We start from the raw sequence: 20,179 nt of genomic DNA on the forward strand, positions 1-20,179 counted from the left end.
ACAGGAAAAACAACTTTAAGGATGAAGTCCTTGAAATATACTTTTTACACTTTCCTTTATCTACTTTCCATAATGACTTTTCCAAGATTTTTTAGTCCATATTGGGATAGGTGCCTCCTGTACCTTGGGAGAAGCTAATTATACTACAGCACTAATATTATTCACTTCTGTTTATGAAATTTTAGACAACAATTATAATTTTAGAATCATAGAATATCCTATGAGTTGGAAAGGACCCTCAAGGATGATTGAGTCCACCTCCTGGCCTTGCATGGAAAGCCCCAAAAATCCCACCACGTGCATTGTCCAAAGGCTCCTTGAGCTCTCTCAGGCTTGGGGCTGTTTTCACTTCCCTGGGCAGCCTCTTCCAGTGCCCAGCCACCCTCTGGGTGAAGAATTTTTTCCTAATATCCACCCTAACTCTGCCCTGACTTGGCTTCAGGCCATTTCCTTGTGTCCTGTCTCTGGTCACCAGAGAAGGAATCAGTGTCTGCCTCTCCTCCTCCCCTCGTGAGGGAGCTGCAGACCCCAGTGAGGTCTGTCCTCAGTCTCCTCTTCTTGTGGCACCCAAAACTGTCCCCAACCCTCAAGGTTAAGCTTCCCCAGTGAGAGCAGAGTGAGACAATCCCCTCCCTTGACTGGCTGGCAATGCTATGCCTGATGAACAACACCTATTTTATTATGTTTAGCTAGATTATTATGTTAACACATTATTTTATTATTGTAGTTATCACTGGGTTTGATTTGTAATCAAGTGCAAGATTACACAGTAATAATAGTATAACCATGATAATAAAATAATGTTGCACTTGATTACAAAGCAAAAACAAGCCTATCAAGACCCCAGTAATATAACTTAACTAAATATAATTTCTTTAATTTCCTTTACCACCTCATGAGACCACTATAATTTTCTGGGTAATAGTATTCTTTCTAATATATCAGTACACCCACGCTTCATTTATCCATGTTAAATTAAACTTCTACTTCATGTGAATGGACCTTACAATAGGCCTACAATTTCTGCAAAACTCAGAGGAGTACAACTGCACCCAGAGGGTGGTCACATGTCAACTTTCACTTTCTCTGATGTCACCCATGGGGAATAGGGTCCACATGCCAAAACATTGTTATGGGAGATGGGATCACTTCTCCTGAACTGCAGTTTTCAGCACAGACCTTTTCAGGATTCAAAACTGGGTATTTGCATCATTTGTCAGAGAGAGAGACAGAAAGTCAGGCAGGACTGGTGTTGCTGCCTGTTTGTTTTCTTTTTGGCTGAGGAATGCCACCTGAATTTCAGGATGTGAGGTACATGTGATAGCTTAGTCTGAAGTGTTTCTAAACCTTTGAATCTGTAAGAAAAGTTGTGCTAAGTTGACTCTTATGTGTCCTCATCCAACAGTTTGACAAGTGGGCATATTATGGGCTGTAAGCACTGCAGTAGGAAAACACCATAACCTCAGGTTAAATCACATTCCAACTTCAAGTCTTTTATAACAGATTCAGAGAAGTGAGCAGCTTTAACTAGTAACAAGGTGTGCACAAAATGCTTACAATCATGGAAATCCTTAACGTCACATTACATGGTTTTATGAGTTGGATTGTGACATTAAATGACAAACCTGTTGCTTGGAGTAAAGGGATGATTTTAAATCACATTTCATTAGGCTGGTTGGGGTGTAACAGCTCTTCTGGGAGGGCATGGGGTGAGCAGGGTTGCAGGAGCCCTGTTCTTCATTCCCAGACAGCCTTCCCAGACCCCAGGGCTGCTTTGGATGCTTGGGGCATCCACACTCCCCACCAAGGTGTTGGATTAAACACCAGCCTTCGATGTTGGTACTTTTTGCTACCACAGAGGTGGGGGGTTGCAGCAGGAGCTCTCTGCTGTCTCTCCCCGTGTCCTGTGGGTGTCTGGGCTGTCTAGGAAAGCCTCCTGTGCTGCTGAGAGAAATGAGCTCCCTAGCAGGATTATCAGCCAATAAAGCTTTCAGACCTAGTCTCCTTGTGGAAAATTATTTTCCAGGCCTGTGAAAGAAGCCTCCAGGGTTTCCATGGTGGGCAAAATGAGGAAACATCTAAGAATTATGGGAAAATGGGGAAGAAGTGGAGAAGGACTGCTAGGTAACTGATGTTAACTTCAGACTTTGAAACATTGTGCTGGAAGATGAAGGCTACTGAAATGATATTTTTCAAGTATTCAAGATTTGAGAAGAGATCAAGCAGTTAAATAACTTGGTCTATTTCAGCAGCACTTGTTTGCTTCTTCTCATTTCTACATCTTATTCTTCAGTTAAAAGACAGTTATCAGCAAAATTCCCTATGTTTTTGTCTGTGTCACACCACACATCAAGAATCCTAGTGGATAATTGTGCTTTTCTGGGTGCAAACTGGGCATATTTTGTATACATGCATGGTTCAGCGGGCTGTTCCTATAGAGTACAGAACTGATTAGCAATACAGGCATTTTCTAGATTGCTGTTAGAGTTCTTTAATTAATGCCTGTCTCTTGTTTACATACAGGATGAGTTGTCCTCCACTCCTGTTTCAGGCAATGCCCACGATCCTTCATTGTGCTGCCTTTTAATTGGGGCAGGTTGCACCTGCACAGATTTCTCTGCTGAGCTGGTACATGGTGATCAACAAACTCCTGAAGAAGTGACACTTGCTCACTTGCTCACACACTTCCTTGGGATTACTGCACATGGAACAGTGTTCATTAGCAAATTATTCCCTTGGGAGAGCCCTGAGGGTGCTGTTGCCAGTGTGCTGAGCTCCAGCCTGACGTTTCTGCTGTAATGAAAGTGTGTTCTCGGTCAGGAGAGGTCTGGGCACAGGGGCAGAAATGCTTTGCAAGTGGGAGTCGATGCCTCAGGTTTCAACTTGCCTCAGGTTTTAGCTTTTCTATTTTTCAGATTCTGTGTTGCTTCAGTGTGTACTTCTCAGATTCATATCAAGGGATGGTGAGCTCTCTTCACAGAGTAGGGAGACAAAACAATTCCTTCTCTAGCTGGGGACCAAGGACAAATGATCCAAATCTCAGGCCCAAGAGCATAAACCATGTGGACTGAAGACAGAAAAACAAGAAGGATGAGACTTCATGGGCTAAAGCTGTAACTGGACAATGAACTGCAATATGCAAATGGACCAGAACTGATCAGAGTGACAGACCCTGTGACCGGTCAGGGATTTTGTGATCATTTTGGTTCATTTTGGGTGTAGCCCTGGCTGGGCCCTTGTGCTCTTGTGCTGCCCAAGGTGGATCCATTGAGGCCTTTTAATAAATCCCTGCTTTATTCTTTAATTCTCTCCAGTCTCTGTTCTAGGTCAGCCTTCACAAGGCATCAGAGCTGTTCACCTAAGGGATGCAGTGACAGCAGGACAGTAGATGGCACTAAGGATGAGGACCAGAATTTCCAGGCTTCTTAGCAACCCCCAAATAATTGCTTTTGGAAGTGGCTGCTGTGGAACACTCACACACTGTCATTCCTACCTGTTTAATCACTTAGAATCAGAGCTGGAGGAATCAGCTTCCTTGGAGGAAGCTAAATGTGGAATGTGTTTTGCAAATCCTGAGAAATATCAAGAATGAATATGATTGTCTCTAAGCACAACGAAAATATGGCTTCTTTCCTTTGGCTGAAGTGATTTCTTGCCAGCATCAGTCTCAACAACTGCTTGTACTGGGTTTTGACCTCAACTAACAAACTGTGCCTCACACTGGCATGGAGTGCAGCAGAGCATTAACCCACTGTCCCTAATGGGAAAGCTGATTCACTCAATCCTTCAATATCCCTAAATTCCCTGAAGCTCTTGAGTGTGGGTTACACTCTGCTTTGGCACAGGGCTGGTGCAGGTGCAGGGCTGCACTGAACAGGGACCAAAGCAAGGATCACATCCTGGGCACATCAAGCAGCCTGCAGCAAGAGGGAGGCAGAATCACTGACACTTTTCAAACAGCAGATCTCACATCATGCTCTGTATCCCAAGATACAGGGAAAAAATACTGAGTGGACATGCCAGGTACAGCAGACCAAACATCTGCATCCTATGCTCAAAGCCAGCACTGCTGGTTTGCAGAACAGTTTGTAGTGAGTATGCAAATTCGTATCAAATTTGTCATCTTCCTGGAAGATTTAGTAAAAATGTTGGCTAGTGAAAGATGACAGATCTGTGTTGTGTGAATAAGAAACCCTTTATATCCAAGGAATATTTTATCTCTTACTGATATCAGGTGTTTTAGCACGATTTGGAGGCCAGTTTGTCCAGCTGCATTTCAGGAGGGAGCCTGAGCTGAGAAAGAGGATTAATCCCATGTAGGCTCCCAGGCAGCTGTCAGCATAGCACAGACATCTGAATTGCCACTGAGTTATGCTGAAAAAAACCAGATACCTAAAAAAATCCTCTTTATGATTTTGTGTCCTTTCTCCAGCCCTAGAGCCAGTCCTACGATTGAGGCAGAGTTTAAAAACTTGATTTGGTATTAGGAACTCTGAGTTCAAGCAGATGGCTTCTGCTCAGCAGTCAGCTGTAATTGAATAATGCCACATCATTTCAGTTCTGAATTTTAGTTTCCTCAAATGATCTGTAGGCTTTGGCAGCTATTTCTTGTGGTAATGGATCTTTCTCAATTTCATCAGAACCAGGGAAAACCACCTGTTACTGACACATGTTTGTGCACTTTGTTACGAGACAGATTATTTGACAATATTTATATTCTCATGTTTAGAAGGTATTTGTGTGAGGTCTGTGTTTGCTTGTGGGCTTACTTTCCAGCATGGTGCTCATTCAACTGTTGCTTTGTTACGTGTTTAAATAACAGGTGAAGGCTGATCTATGAGCTGCTTGAAGGAAATTGAAGGAGAGGATGCTCTCCTGATGCTCTACTGACATGCAGAACATCAGTGGATAGAAAATGTTTACTGTTATGGATATTTTATTAGGCAGTGGTTTCATTTAGATCAATTACTGTGAAGAACATGTAGCTCAGAAGTGTGTGAAGAGATCATAGCTCTCTTGGAGTTAAAAGGCTGGAAGGAACCCTTTATATGAACCTGCTGAAACAATTCAATTAAATGTGCCATTGCTCCATTAACTGTCCACATCACTCAATGCAAAAATTCCAGATGCAACTACAGATGCTTCAACTGTGAGCAGAGAACAGCACTGAGCCTAGAAATTTATCCTCTGGCTTCAAACATAATTTTAGTCTCTGTCAATAAATGAAGAAATCAATATAACTCATGGATTTATTGAATGACAAATCGCACCAGAATAATTTTATATTTCCATAAGAGAAGAGATGCTGACATTGGGATGAAAACAACATTCACTAGGTTTGGTTCTTAGCAAACATCCCATTTATTAACAGGGTTGTTTAAAGTATGGTGTATGGAAAGCTGGCTTCTTGCATTTAAAATATTACTTAAATGGTATTCAAGCAACCTTTCCCTAGCTCAGATAATTATATCTGTTCTAGCTTTAATGTTCCTTCTTTCTTACATGTTCTGTCAAGACTGCAAGTCATTGCAATACTGGATAGAAAGGAAAATCTAACAGCTAAAATTCTTATAACAGCATGTGAGTGCAATTGTTTAATTTGCAATAAAATACAGTCCCATCAATTAATCACTGTAACTTGTGAGACAAGAACCAAAATATCTTTGGAGGCACATTCAGCTCCTCTGGAGTTTCCCTCAGTGGTGAGGGGTTTCCAAAGGAGACCACGCTGCTCCATGCCCGTTTCCTGCTGCTCCCTGCCATGCTGACAGCTCCAGGAGCTGTAAAACAAACAGCTCAGAGGAAAACCAAAGCTCAGGAAGAGTGTCACAGCCCAGCTGGATGTGAGCAGTGGCACAGATCCAAATAAATCCTTAGAGTGGTGTTGCTCTATGGCAAAGCAGCATCTTCTGCTCACAGATGTTCAAGCCAAGTGTGGGGTGCCAGCAGTGATGTCTCCAATGCTGTGCCTGGACACAGGGCCCCCTGCTTTTCTTGCTTGGTGGTCTCCTTCATCCCCTTGGCCATCCCATCACGTGAGAGCCCATCCTCTGCTCCGCACCCCTTGGGACACTCAAGCCTTTTTGAATATGCAGCACTGAAGAACAGAGTCCTTCTCCTGAAAGTCACCATCATTCTTTGTGTGTAGATTATGTCGCTGTGCTTGGCTGGGCTGGAACATGTGATGTTTAAGGTATCCAGATAGCCTTAGGACAGCCTTTTTTTCCTCTAGAAAAAACCACACTAGAAACTTAAACATAATTTCTCATGTAACTTGGTGCCCAGGAGTTCAGTGTATTGGAAAAACTTTAAATTCCACTCCATTGATGATAAAATCAAAAGGATTGGCAGTGCTGCCCCTGAGATCAGCTGTTGCTTTAGCCAGGAGGCTACATGTCCCTGAGCCCCTCTGTGGACGGTGGCAAACACTGATGGCTGTGGAGGATCAGATGTTCTGTACTTCTTGGGCACAATGGAGATTTTCAGCATCCTCAGGTGTGTGACTCTCAGAGTGATATGGGTGTCTCTGAGTCATTTGCCTATGTAAATCTGAGAAAAACAATCTAGCAGAAAAGAGATAACGTAGCTTTACACTTCCTGATGTAGTATTTCAGACTTAGAAATGCTTTACTTCCTAGATAAGAGACAGAGAAGAGAATAATTTAAATTCTTTCATTCCCTTGGGAATAATGCAATGCAATAATGTTAAAACTTTATGTAATTGCTTTCTATTTTTGTAAAGCCTGTGGCAGCTATGAAACTTTAAAGTGAACACTGGCAACTCTGGTTTATACAAAGTTCTTCAGTTGCATCAATGGTGCAGTGGGGGCAAGAAGCAGTGGGAAAGTGTAGGCTTTATTCTACAAACCACCACAGCGGGTTTCCCTGGGATGTGTGAAAGAATCTTCAAAAGCAGCAAAACCCCTCAGAAAGTGACAGGTTTTGGGTCTGTCCTGGGTTGCTGTTTGCATTGTCTGCTGCTGCAAGAAACCCAAGCGAGCTCTGTCATTGCTTGGGGCACTCTGCTCATTTTGGAATTCCCAGGGAATTATCTGAGGCATCTGCTGGATCTTTGCTGCTGACCTTTCCAAGGGTCAGAGCACTCTGCAGAGCAGTGGGTCAGTGAATGGCCTGGAACAGATCTGTGGCAGCTGCAGGGTGATCCAAAGGTGCTTCAAGCATACATGGTGTTGCCATTTTAACTGCTGGGAGGTTCTGCTTTGTACTGGGATTTATTACTCAAACTCCTGCCTTTCTTCATTCACTTCATTAAAGTAATTAAAAATGAATTGTAAGTACAGTAAATATCAAGCCTAAAATGAGGAATACTACATGTATTTTAGTTTTTAGCCAACCCAATGAACAAAAAGACTTTCAAATACATGAGCATCTTTAGTACATATTTTGTATGTGTTACCTCTGTTACTTTTACATAAATAGTATATATAGTATGCATATATGTATACATATGTCAAATGGCATAATGAGACAAAATAATGAGACTTTTTTTTTCCTGTGTCATTTTGAAGGATGGTTTTTATCCTTTTATCCATCACAATAGATACAAGGCACTGGCTAAATACAACACATGTGTGCTGAAACCTTTTCCAAATTCCTGTTCATGGCTGGAAAAGAAATAATTGATGCTGATTGCTGTGAGTTTCTCATGAAAACTCTTGAAGATACAGAGATGAATTTTACATAATTCTTCACTTTATTATAGTGTAAGCAGGTATTTTGTTGCTGTTATTCCAGATTTGTCCTAGGCGTTATACTAGATTTTCCCAGGAGATATCCTGGAGCAGATTGCATTGTAGAAGTACTGAACATGTACAAGAAACAGACTTTTTTTTTTCTTTTTCTGTACAACTATTCTCCTACAATCTGGAGTAATTCTGTTTTGCCATTTGACTTAATTAATTTTGCTTCCATTTGCTGTGTTTTGGATTATTCAGTCACCTCCTTCTACAGTAGCTGGTAATTCTGACTCTCTTGCACTGAACAATGCCTATAACAGTGCTAAGCAACAATTTTTACCCATATGCATAAAGCCTCTGACAAAAGTGACTCAGTTTCATAGCTGCCATCTTTCTTGATGAAAAACACAAAAAATGTAAGGAACTCTTATCTGACAGCAAATTAACTACACACAGAGATGGTCTGTGACTTTGCCAAAATGCCTTTGAGTTTCTTTGTTTTTCTGCCAGCAGTGTGTGCTCATCTCAGCTATTCAGTGACACACAGAAACTGTGGTTTTCTTCTTCATCCTGGGGCAGGAGATGAAATCCCACCTGGGGACCATGACTCCTGGTTAAATATGAGTGTTTGTCCCCTGTGTCCTGTGAGGAACCACATCAACCACAGATGCCACGAGATGCTATTCAGTCCTACAGGCTGAAGCAATATTCTGCAGAAGTTTCCTTCTTGCAAGGATTTTTACATGCTGGTTTTATTCTGATTAGAGCCAGAAACTAACACTGAGGTATTACTTACCTCAAAGTAATATCGCTGCAATAGTTTTCGATACACTTTTCTCTGTGAACTTGGCCAGTGTAAATTTCTACCACCCACAAAATATCTGAAGGCAAAAAAATCTGTGGTTTGATTACATGCTGTGTAAAGAAGTACCAACTTCTGTTTCGGTCTGTTGCATTCATTTAATTCCCTTCAGCACTCTCCTATCTACCTAACTACACTGGTCTACTTGCCAGTGCATTAAATATATGATTTTAAGGGCTCAGATTAATTCAAGGTACAAAAATCAGTGTTTGTTACAAAGAATTTGGTTTTTTGCTTATGCAGGTGTTTAGCACTGTTTCATTCTTGGAGCCAAATTTGGACTGAGATGAATGTTTTCCACTGGAAATGCAATTACTACGTCTTAGAGTTGCTGGGGCCCAAGAATTCATTTCACTCAGTCATCTGCTCTTCTAAATATAGGGTAATTGCTATTCTTTGTAAATGAAATAAGATAAAAAAGAACAAATTAGAGAAATGTTACCCTCTGTAATTAGAGTGTTTCTGAGGATAAAATTGTTTTAAAGGTATAACATCGTTAACAGATTTTTTTTAAAACCTTGTTTGCATCTTGGCACAGTCACAGGGCACATTTCCTATGTTTTGTACATTTATTCAAAACAGAATTAGAATAAAGCTGTTTTTCTTTTTTTACAAATTACTGGCTTTGTAGGCTGTGTAGGTGTTTTTCAAAGGCACACACCATGCTTACTTAAAAATAATTACATTTTGAGCTAGAATATATATTATGCCCTTCCTATCAAGCTACAGTGATGTGTTACAAGCTGCCATTCTACAAATTTCCAGAGTGACATTTTGTTATTGCAGATCATTTTAGGAAACTTCCTGAGAAAGTAAAATGTCTACTCGTGGCTGTTCAGCTGGAAATGTAATGGAGTGCCCTGGGACAGGAAGGACTAACAGGATTTGGAATTTATCTTCAAAAGCATCCTGCCAGTTTGCCTGGGCAGTGGTTGTGGGCGGCATGGCTTGGGTGTGCTGGTGCCTGTGGCTCCTGCAGTGCCAGGGCTGGCAGCAGGTGCTGGCTCCTCTCCTCACACGCCTTTGCTGGGAGCTGGGAGCTGTTGGGTTGGGAGTGTGCTAGTTCACTTCACTAGCAGAAGTTGTTCCAGGAGGAATCAGTCACTGGAAGTGTTTGGGTAGCTTGAAGGAAGAGGTAAGAGAGGCTGTTCATCATTCAATAATGCTGAAAAGGTGGTTGCTGTAGAAACCTCTTCCAGGTCTAGCAAATGTCAGGCATCAGACTGTGCCCGCTCCAGCACCATGGCTCAGCCTGGAGAGGCTCCCACGCACAGGAAGCCTGGAGGCTGGCTGTCTTTTTCTGGAGACACTGGGGGTTTCCTGGCCATCTGCCTGATGTGGGGAGTAGCCATCAATGTCACTGTTCCCCTCTGCAGAGGCTGCTGCACAGTCATGGTCACGCTGCACAAGATGCCAGGGACTGCTCCCTCCATCAGGGCACACTCAGGGCTTTGTGCTCGTGGCTCATCCCAGCACAAAGCTGGCTCTGGCAGCTCGGAGGGGCAGTGAGGGGTAAAGTGTGCTGAATGTGCTTTACTGTGGGTTGGCAGTGAGAACCTGGGGCTGTGCAGGGAGCACAGATACCACTTGTAGGATTTCTGACTTGTTCTTCCCCAGAGCATTCCCTGAGGAATCACCCAGCAAATCCGAGGTGTGCTTAGCTGCAGCTCTGAGCTCAATTGCAGGCTGATGGCAACGATGTCCTCAGCTATAACAAAGTGTGAAGTGAGCAAGAGGCAGAGAATTTGATCCTAGTGTTATAAAGGGGCTGAGTCATATTTAATCAAGCTCTATTCATTTGTACAGCAGAGGTGCCTTTTAAAGTAAAGATGCACCAGCCACAAAGTGCTTTACTTAGTTCCCTTTGAAGGGACCTCTCAAATGCTTGCTGCTGTGGATTTCAGTCCACTCACAGTCCGTTTAATAGACATGGTGCAAACTCCCTGAAATGAGTGGCTTATCTCCCCAGAGCGGAGCTCTGGCTGTGCGGGTTTGGTGAGTACTTGGCGCGTCATCTGCCTGTTTCCCACTGGTAAAATGAACTAATGTGTCCATCTCCTTCTGCTGTGCTCTTTGTGAAAGGTTCCTCAGCTTCTCTGGGACATCTCATAATAATTTACTCTGGTTCAGTTAATCTCAGGTTTCTGCATGAAGGTGTCCTGGGTCTCTCTTGGCTGGGTAATTTGTTTCAAACTGATTTCTGAGGCGAATGTTTCATCCTTTCCATTTGAGATCAGTAGGATGGAACTGCACCATTCTTAATATAACATTGATTCTGCAGAATGATGATTCTGATCCTTAGGGTAAACTTCAAGATTGCTTTAGACATTCATGTTCTGAATGAGGACACAAGAATTCATTATTCAACTATTATGAAGTCTCTCATGTTTTCAGCTGCTATAGATACTCTTGATTTGTTTTGATAAGAAGCCCAGAGCTTGGCAGGACATGTTATTGATCTCACACAAGCTACACTGGACACTGATGTGGGGGTATCATTCACAAATCAATTTTCTCTGAGCTTTGATTTAAGTATCAGTGGCCTTTGAGGATCTTTCTGGGTCACTTTTATTCTCAAGCTGTACTTCAGCACTGATTAAACTGTTTAATAAGTGAAGGCACCCAAATGAGCCGTGTGCCAGCTGCTGTCAGATGTGGCTATTGAGTCTGGTCTGTTTGCTAACATAGTTTCTGTAAAGAATAACACCCCACTCTACCTTCAAAACAGTTTTTGAACTTCAGCCACTCAGTCCCAGCAGCTCTGTAAGGAGGCAAGTATTCCTTTGATATCAAGGCACACTGCCTGGGGAGAAAAGGTGAAGTAGTGTCATTTAGCTATGTGTTAGACTGCACAAAAATTGTCTGCTACCTTTCTCCTCAGCAGACAGAAGCTGAGACAGACATGTCAAGGGAGTTTTAGAAAGGATCTGAGTCAAGTTAATGCCACAAAGTTCTTTGCAATCCATGAAAACAATGTGATGAACGAGTTATAAAGGAATGTAACCTCTGATTTTGTAAAGATATGGAAGAAACGTTAAGAGTGGGGAAGAGTGCTAAAATGGTCACTGCACGCACTGCCCTTTAGTTACTGGTCACAGAAACCAGATGTGTGGGAACTGGCTATGGGTTTATGGAGTGTCCAGTGCCAGGAAGTTCCCACAGAGAAGTCCCATGAGAAGTTTCCTGACCACCCCTCATGCACGTGCCCCTTACTGGTGTCACAGACCTGAAATATCCCAACGGTTTCTCAGAAATGATGGCCTAGCTTCCCAAATTATTTCCTTTCCTTTTTTTCCTTTCATTTCTTTTCTCTCTATGTTTCAGATTATGCTTGGCCTTTGCCTAAACAGTTGTGCCCTATATGGATTTCCCTAGATGTGCTCTTTTCAACTGCATCTATTATGCATCTCTGTGCCATCTCTCTTGATCGGTACGTAGCAATTCGCAATCCCATTGAGCACAGCCGCTTCAATTCCCGCACCAAGGCCATTATGAAAATTGCTGCAGTTTGGACCATATCCATAGGTAAGCAACGTGGCTCTTGACTGTGTCTGAATGAATAATAGTGTTACTCCAATTTTCATTTAGGATTTTTATTTTTTTAAGAGGATACTCAAATTAATTTGCCTGGCCTGCATGCCTGAGCAGCATAACTGGAAATGGAAGCCTTTCCTTGCAGCTGGTGGGAGCAGTCATTTTTCAGAGCACCACCCCTCTCCACTGCTGCTGTGTCCCTGTCAATGTGCAGATAACAGCAATAACACGGACAAGTAGAGCTGTAAAAGTGCTGTGTAAACAGAGCAGAAAACAGCATTAGTACAGCCCGGCACGGAGAGCCCGGCCAGCTCAGAGTGCACGGCTGTGCTGTGGTCGCTGCAGTGAAACTCTCTCAAGGCTTGGTAATGGTTTAAGTGGAGATGCCCAGGGTTGGAGGCAGGCTATCAGCGAGGTATTTACTGCTCCTGCTCAGCCTTTATAGCCTGGGCTGCTCTCTGCCACAGCTGGATTGCTGCTGGAACTGAGCTAGCACGTTTGAAGTCTTAGTAAATGAGGAGTAGGCATAACAGAAGACACGTTTGTATTACTTTGATAAAGCACAATACATAAAACAGCAGTAAAATAGGGAACAGAACACAAAATGATGGCAAGATGACTGTGATACTGAGAATTATGTGGAGAAAATTTTTTTTGTAGAACTCTTTAAGTGTGCTTTAAAAAAGACACATTTGAGGCAGGGACAGAATTGTATGACCACTTCCCTCTGCTGTGTTGTTTTTTGTGCTTGTTTAAAATGCAGTCTTACAGAGATTTAACATTTAATTTCTATTTTATGAAGTGGTTTTTGCTTTCAGTGTTGTACTGCAAGGAAAAGCATGTTCCAGGTATTTGAATTTCTCTTGGGTTTTTGTCGCTTTAGAAGTGGAATATGATTCTGGATGTCTGGGTGCTACAGGGACTGATTTTGAAGAAGCTTGCCTTGGGAAGAGGCTATGGGAAAAAAACAAAAAATTATAAATTAGGGAAAATATACTTTCTCTCCTCATGAATATAACAAGAATATCTATTAGAAACAAATTTGCATATGTCACAGGCCTGCTACATTTCCCCTAGGTAATATAATCCACAGTGAAACTGGATTTGGTTTAATCAATTCATTTAAGATTTTTTTTTAATTATTATTACTATTATTTTAAACTGTGCTCTCTATTTGACATGGGAAAGAAAGCTGGTGAATTCAGTACATAAGCAGTCACATGAGGACAAGTTCACGTGGGCTTGGTTTGCACAGGCAGCTCAGATTCAGCAGAGAATTTGAGCTCCGTGTTGCACTGGAATGCAGAGGGAGAGCTGATAGACACCCCCCCAGCTGAGATGTATAAATCACATTGCAAAACCAATATAAAACTGGGCAACAAAACTGTTCTGCTTCCATTTTTGGAGCTAAATTGCAGATTTCTGCCTGTGCTGCCTTAGATGTTGCTGACGTATCCTTAGAAATGTTGGCTAATGCTGAAGGTGGCTGCCTGCACTGGCACCTTGAGGAACAAGTTGTGGTTTGGACTCTGAGTCCAAGGGATGAAGTAAGTACTTCATGCATGGTTCACTGATTCAGCAAACTGGTAAGGAAATCTGGTGCCTGACCAAGCAGTAAAGATACAGGCCAGTCTCTTCACGGAGCTGTTTGGAGAGGATTGGGCTCATGATGATGGAAAATAGTCACAGTGTGACCTCTGCTGCACCCAAGGAAAAAGGTACCTGAGCCAGAACAGGTGAGGTGACTGTGCTGCTGGACAGTGCAAACACCTCCCCCCTACCCAGCTCCCTCCGGAGATGTTTAAGCACTCTGCATTGGATAGGATATCAAACAGGTGAAAGAATGAAGCTTGCAAGACACAGCTTGGAAAGGAGATGGAATGGCACTTTTCCACAAGGCACATTTTTGGGTTTGTCAGCCCTCCATAAGGCAATGGGTGTTGCAGCTGTTCCCCAGCACCCCAATCTCTTTAGAAGGAAGCTGTGAGCAGTTTCTCTGTGGGTGTCTGTGGTGCAGAGATTTGGAGGGCTGCCCTGGGCAGGCTGTAAAGGACACGGGGTGCAGCTGTGCCTGTGTGCTCTCCTGTGTTAGGATCACAGCTGGGAGCGTGTGCAGCACATCTGGGCTTTATGTTCAGTTTGTTCCCTTTGATGCAGCTACTGCTGGCCCAGGAGAGCCTTTGCTTGCTTCCATTTTTTTGAAGATACAGGCAGAATCCACTCCTCAGACAGTCTGTTCAGGGCACTGAAATGCTGTTAGATTTCGTCCCCAGTGTGTATGATAGGGCTTACCCTTTTACTTGGGCTTTCTGCACTAGGTTGCATTAAATGGAGAACGAAAAGTACTCTTGGTATGTATCTAGCTCATTTTAGCATAAGTATTGGTACTTCATAAATGAATTTAGAGATGTGGCAGTCATGGAAATAAACCGAGCATGGAATGAAAGAGAACTCACTGAAAGTGTATTGTTGCTGCTTTCTGGTGCTTAACTACCTTCCCTGACACTTGGAAAGGTCTGGGGAAATCCTGTGCTAATTTCAGGAGGATGAAATAGGTTAAATGAATTCATCCTCACTTTGGTGTTAAGTGTCACAAAAGAATTTGTGCATTTCTGTTTGTGACTAAGTATCAAATTCAAAGCAGCACTTAAGTGCAGGCTGGTCAGTTTACAATTCCTAAATCCTGCTTCAGATGAAGAAACTTTGAAATGCATTCCATGCAAAGAATCTTGAATTCAGTTTCTGAATCTGAATTCAAAATAAGAAGTAAAAAGCATGTACTTTGTCTTAATTTGGTAGCTTTTGCATTCCATTTTTCTGAAATGTTAATGCTGACAGCAAAATATAAAAGGGGTTCTTTGCTCATTGTGCTACAAATTTTTCAAGGTGCACAAGCCTAAGCTTATGATTAGGTTTTAAAGTAGGGGAACATAACAGAGTCCTCTTGTCTCTTTGTGAATAGGTCTTTTCCAACGTTCTCTTTGTTCCAGATTAAAGTACATCACAGACAGTTGTTCTGGGTTTAGCAAACATAACTTGAGCAAGATTTTTGTCTTCAGTTAGAGAAAAAGTGACTGCTGTGAAGGGCTGGGCTTGTAACAATTCGTTTTGTGGTAGATAGCACTGTGCTGAGGCTGGAAATTAAAACACAGGCAACAGAACTATCTTCACAATTGAAAATAAAAATAAATTTAGGTGTGAGCCTGCTGGCAGAATCTTGGTATTGTTTCAAGATTTCAGGCTTTGTGTAGTTTCAAAGTTTTCAGCAGTAACTTGGGGACTTGACCATCTCACCAGCCTCCTCTGCCCTGCTGTGGGGAAGGTGAGTGGAGATCCCCATGCAGGGCTCAGCAGTGGTAAGGAACCAGCCAAACCCTGGGAGCACACTGGGTCATACAGGAGAAAGTGTTAACTGGGTGACATTAAAATAAACAAAATATCCCTTTGAAAATCTGCATGAAAGCACTTCATTGATGGGGAGGTACATACACATTGCTTCTGATATGGAAATAACTGAAATATTTTAATTCTGCAGTTCCTCGTGACCCAAATATATGCTTGGAAGGGCTTTTCCTCTGCTTCCTGGAGTGTTCAAGGTTTGGTCATTTGCTATAGAGTGCTGAAATTACACGAGCTACCAATTTTCCAGCTCACAGTTTCACATCCTCACAAGCAGTGTAAATTCAATTTAGTTCATAAGTGACCAAGATAGGGCTGTCCTTTAAATTTTGCTCTGTATGTCAGTGCCATAGGCAGGTGCCACAAATTGTGTGTGTGTCTGTGTGTGTGTGTGATGTTTGAAAACATTTTCATTCTTTCTCTGACTCACTAATGAGATTATCATTTCGATTTCAGGGAGGAACCTGAGGTTTGTGTACACGATAAACCATTCAGGTTTAAAAATGAAATTTAAATCCTCATTTAACTTTCATAGTTCTTCATTGTTTTATTGAGAAGATCTATTTATAGAAATATGGAAGAGTATGAAAAGTATAAATGTGTGCTGTGAGGATTAGTAAACACTCATCTCAGGCTACGTGAACTTATATCTCACAGCTTTTTGTTCTGCCCTGAGTGTTTGTCTCTCCCAGGGGCTGAGCGGCCTCATGCTTGCAAGCTGCTCTAATGATGTCCTTCAAGAGCCTCCAGGTACCAGCTAAGGCTTCCCCTCTCTCACTGCAGACAATCCTCAGCCTGAGGAATGTGCCTGGAGAGGCACTGCTGATCCAAAAGGAACTGTGGTCTCATAAGGCAGGGGGATGTGCTGAGGGCAGGTTGTGCATGGAGAAAAAGGGGCCCTGGAACAGCTCTCAGAGCCTTGCTGGGGTCACAGTGCCAGAGCACGTGTAGGGTTCTGTTTGCATTTCTGCCCATCAGTGTCTCTGGGGTCAGGGGCTTGCTCAGAGAGGCATTTCCATGGCTCCTGTGCTGGTGGGATGTGTTTGCTCCTGGCACCCTTTGCTCTGTGCTGGGCTGTAGCTGCTCCTGCGAGATCATGCTTTGGGATAAGACCAAAACCCCAGGAATTTCTTTGCAGGCTTCAGGTTAGCACAAACCTCTGGACAGATTTCATGGAAAAAAGGGAAAAACCACTGCTAGTGAAGAAGACAGCACATGGAATGTCAAAATTGTTCATTTGGGATTTTGCTCAAACCTTTCCCACTACGCAGACAGGCTCTGTGCTCATCACTTGGACACAAGGAAGCAGTGCTGAAACCACTGTTACTGGCAAAGCAAAGGTCAGACAGGCACCCTCCAGCTCCTGGAAAAACATGCACATTCCTGACTATGAGCACTGCCTTAACAGAAGCACAGAAACCACATATATTGCTGAGAAAAATGGTTGCATACTAGTAAAGCCTAAGGGAGCTTAATATCTCTCCAGATTTGGGAGATTTGTAATATACTGTGTTAGTGTATTTTTTTTTTCTTTTTTATATTTGACACTGAATGTCTGATAGGGTATATTTAAATATACTGTGTTAGTGTATTTTAATTTTTTTTTCTTTTTTATATTTGACACTGACTGTCTGATGGAGTATATTTGACTAAAATTCTTCTCTTGAGAGCATGGGGATCGTAGTTGGTTGGCCTGTAGGCAGAGGTGCTGTGGTGGTGGTGGTCTGGTAACTTTTGTTTGCCTCACCAGAGTGCAGAGGTGGCAGTAGCATTGCAAGCTGAGCTGCAAGTAGCCTCTTGTGGAGCAGAAGAGCTGGCTTCTGCTCATTTTCAGACCTGCCTTCTGGTCGTGGCTGAGACAGAAATATTTGCTTTATAACTTAGAGCAAAACACTAAGGTGACTGTTTCCCACTTGTTTGAGTTGTCTACAAAGTTATTTTATCTAAAGACATTTTTTTGATTGAGTGCTTGTTCCATGATTCCCAAGAGGGTCGTTGATCTCCGCAGCACAGTGCCAAAAGTTATCAAGGTGAGGATGAACATATTAGCTGATAACAAGCTGAATTCATAGCAAGGAAAGGACCTTGGGATTTGAGGTGATTTCAGGGTACTTGGATTGGTTTGATCTTGTCACTAGATGTCAGTGAAAGATTTTGCCTGGGACAGCGGCAGATGGTGACAGTGCATTTGAAAAATTTTGACAGAAATCAGACTGACCATCCCACCAGATCTGTTCTCATGAGCAAGGGGGATGCTGATGTTTGTGTCTGAGGTTCTGCTTCTGAGCACCAGTCCAGCCATCACTGCTGGATTGCCTGGGGCAGCCCAGCCCTGGCAGCAGCTCTGGTGTGAGCAGGATCCCCATCACCCTCCTTCAAATGCACAGTCAGAAACTGTGCAAACCAACAGAAGTAATTGAGCAAAATAGAAGGGCAGGTGGGAAAATAATTTATTTCTTCTGTCTTATACTGTTGTTTGCTGGTTTTCCATCTGGCTCAGGTTGCTCAGTGTCTCCCAAGGTTTGAGTAAGGGTTAGCAGCTCGTCCAGGCACAGTCACTAATGGCTTTCATCTGTTTGCAGTTGTGCTTGCTGCAGGCAGGGAGATCCTTCAAAGTTCATCCCCCTTTTATCTTTAGCTTTCAACCAGTACAAGGCTGGCACAATTGTTTTATTGGAATTGTCAGATAAAACTACACCTAATCCTGCCCTGAAGGGGCATTGTTGCAATATTAGTACATGAAAGGCATTGCAGTTAGTCTGCTGAAATATGGGGACAATATGGAATATTAGTGATTTTGAACACTTCAGAAGCCAACATTCTTCAATGTTCCTCTGAAGAGCTTTGGTTTCTGAACCCAGTGCCTTCTCTTGCGCACTATAAGTCAGGAGGCTGCTGGCTAGTGGGGTTTGCTTCTCACTGTCTGAATGAGAGAAACGTGCAGGAACTTTGTGAGACAGTTAAAAAACCAAACAGATTTGTTGTAGTTTAAATATGAGATTTATTTTCACTTATGTTTGTTTAAATATGAGGTTAAAGACATAGATTTGAACATGTAGTGTTCAGCAGCGTTCTTGTTTTTACAGTGGTGTATTTGTGGCAGCCACAGACTTGTTTGGCACACAGCTTTCTCTTTGCTTTCTCCTTTCAGTTGTCTGTAGATGTCAGGAGAGTGGCAGTGAGGTCCAAAGCCACCTGCAGCCTCAGAGCTCTTCCCATGGACACAGAAGACTTTGAGTTCAGTGCTGACACCAGGAGAGGTGGTCCCTGGCCTTCCCAAGCTCATGAAGCTGCAGCAAAATATGACCACTTTTGTATTCAGCCCTGAGAATTCCACACATGGAAAGACAGAGTAAACCCATACGCCTCTGTTTTCTTTAGTTAGGTAGCTGTCCTTGGAGAAAATGTGTTCTCGTAGAAGAGTGGGAATTACTCCCTTTTTTAGTGGAAATAACCATCAAAGACACAGATATTCAGTAACCTCTGTAATGTCTGTCAGGCTCCTGGGCTTTCACTGAAGAAAACAAGCTATTAAACACAAAAAATGTATTGCTTTTCATTTAAGTCAAAGTATCTGTGAATATAAATTTGGACTTTTTAGCCAACTTTTTCCTCTAGTAAATATTTTGTAAATCTGCATTTGTAGTCATTTGGGTTTTGTTTTATTAATTTAAAATCTGTGAAGAGCATCTGGTACTCCGTGCCCACAGTATCATCTCAGCCCCATTTGGTGAACATTTCTACTGGCTTAAGGACATCTTTAAAGCTGACAGGCAGCATTTAGGACAACACTTGTAATTGGATTTGTAATCCAGATGATCCCTCTCTCTGTGGCTTCCTGCTGCTCTGTCAAACAGGAGCTAAAGGAGGAAAAAAATCACATTCACCTTCTCTGCTGTGGTGTAAAGGGATGTCCTGCTCAAGCTGCTGCCTGGCAGAAGGGTGCCCAGGGCAGGGACCTGGTTTGTGGCTCACTGGCTGGTAGTGGCTGGTTGTGTCTTCTTGCTGGTGCAAATCCAGCTGTGCCAGACACTGCTCAGACTTCAAACAACAGGATCAAGTTTGCTGTGAAGAGCACTGTGATGTGCAGCACTTCAACCTTGCAAGTTTTTGGAGCAGCACTGCCTCTTTTGGGGAATTTGCTGCCACCTGAGTTAGAAAGGGTTATTTGACACAATTGGCAAATGCCTCTGAGGCTGAAGACTTCAGCTCGCCACATCAGCCTGTTGTTTGTTGATGAAGAGTGTGTCAGGGAGAAGCTCAGGGAACACTCTGCACTGGGGCTCAGAGAGCAGCACTGACAAAGGGCTGTGGACAGCAGTAGCTTCAGAGCCTCTTGCCTGATTTGACACTCACCCTCCTTCCACGGCTGTGGGGAGTTTGGTATTCTCTGTCCTCCTCAGTTTTTAAATTGTGGACAGTTAAATCTGCATTGTTAGTGCTGTGGATTGCTTGAGTCAAGTGGAGCTGGATGCCTTTTCTTGTTCAAACAGCAGAACTCAAGTCAGGCAGGCATCTGTGTTCATCCACGTCCAGGAGCCTTGGGATGCTCAGGGGTGATCAAGGCACCCTTGCTGAAACGAGGGCCAGGCTGTGAGCTGTGTCTGCAAGCAGGTATTAGTGCATTTGGGATGGTGGCAGCAGTGATTTTGCAGTAATCCCCCACGAAGGAAGCCCCTCTGAGGTG

At 42.9% G+C, this 20,179-nt stretch overlaps 1 protein-coding gene across 1 annotated transcript in view; it reads left to right on the forward strand.

Annotated features, from left to right (window-relative positions):
* Positions 1-20,179, forward strand: part of HTR2C (5-hydroxytryptamine receptor 2C) — a 39,863-nt gene that overhangs the window by 15,785 nt on the left and 3,899 nt on the right. Inside the window, exon 2 of the mRNA XM_041396554.1 lies at positions 11,884-12,084. Coding sequence (XP_041252488.1) covers positions 11,884-12,084 — 201 coding nt within the window. The remainder of the gene's footprint in view (positions 1-11,883; positions 12,085-20,179) is intronic.

Source organism: Onychostruthus taczanowskii, unplaced genomic scaffold (assembly GCF_017590055.1).
Source record: "Onychostruthus taczanowskii isolate IOZ18803 unplaced genomic scaffold, ASM1759005v1 scaffold13, whole genome shotgun sequence".
In the NCBI taxonomy this organism is placed as follows: domain Eukaryota; kingdom Metazoa; phylum Chordata; class Aves; order Passeriformes; family Passeridae; genus Onychostruthus; species Onychostruthus taczanowskii.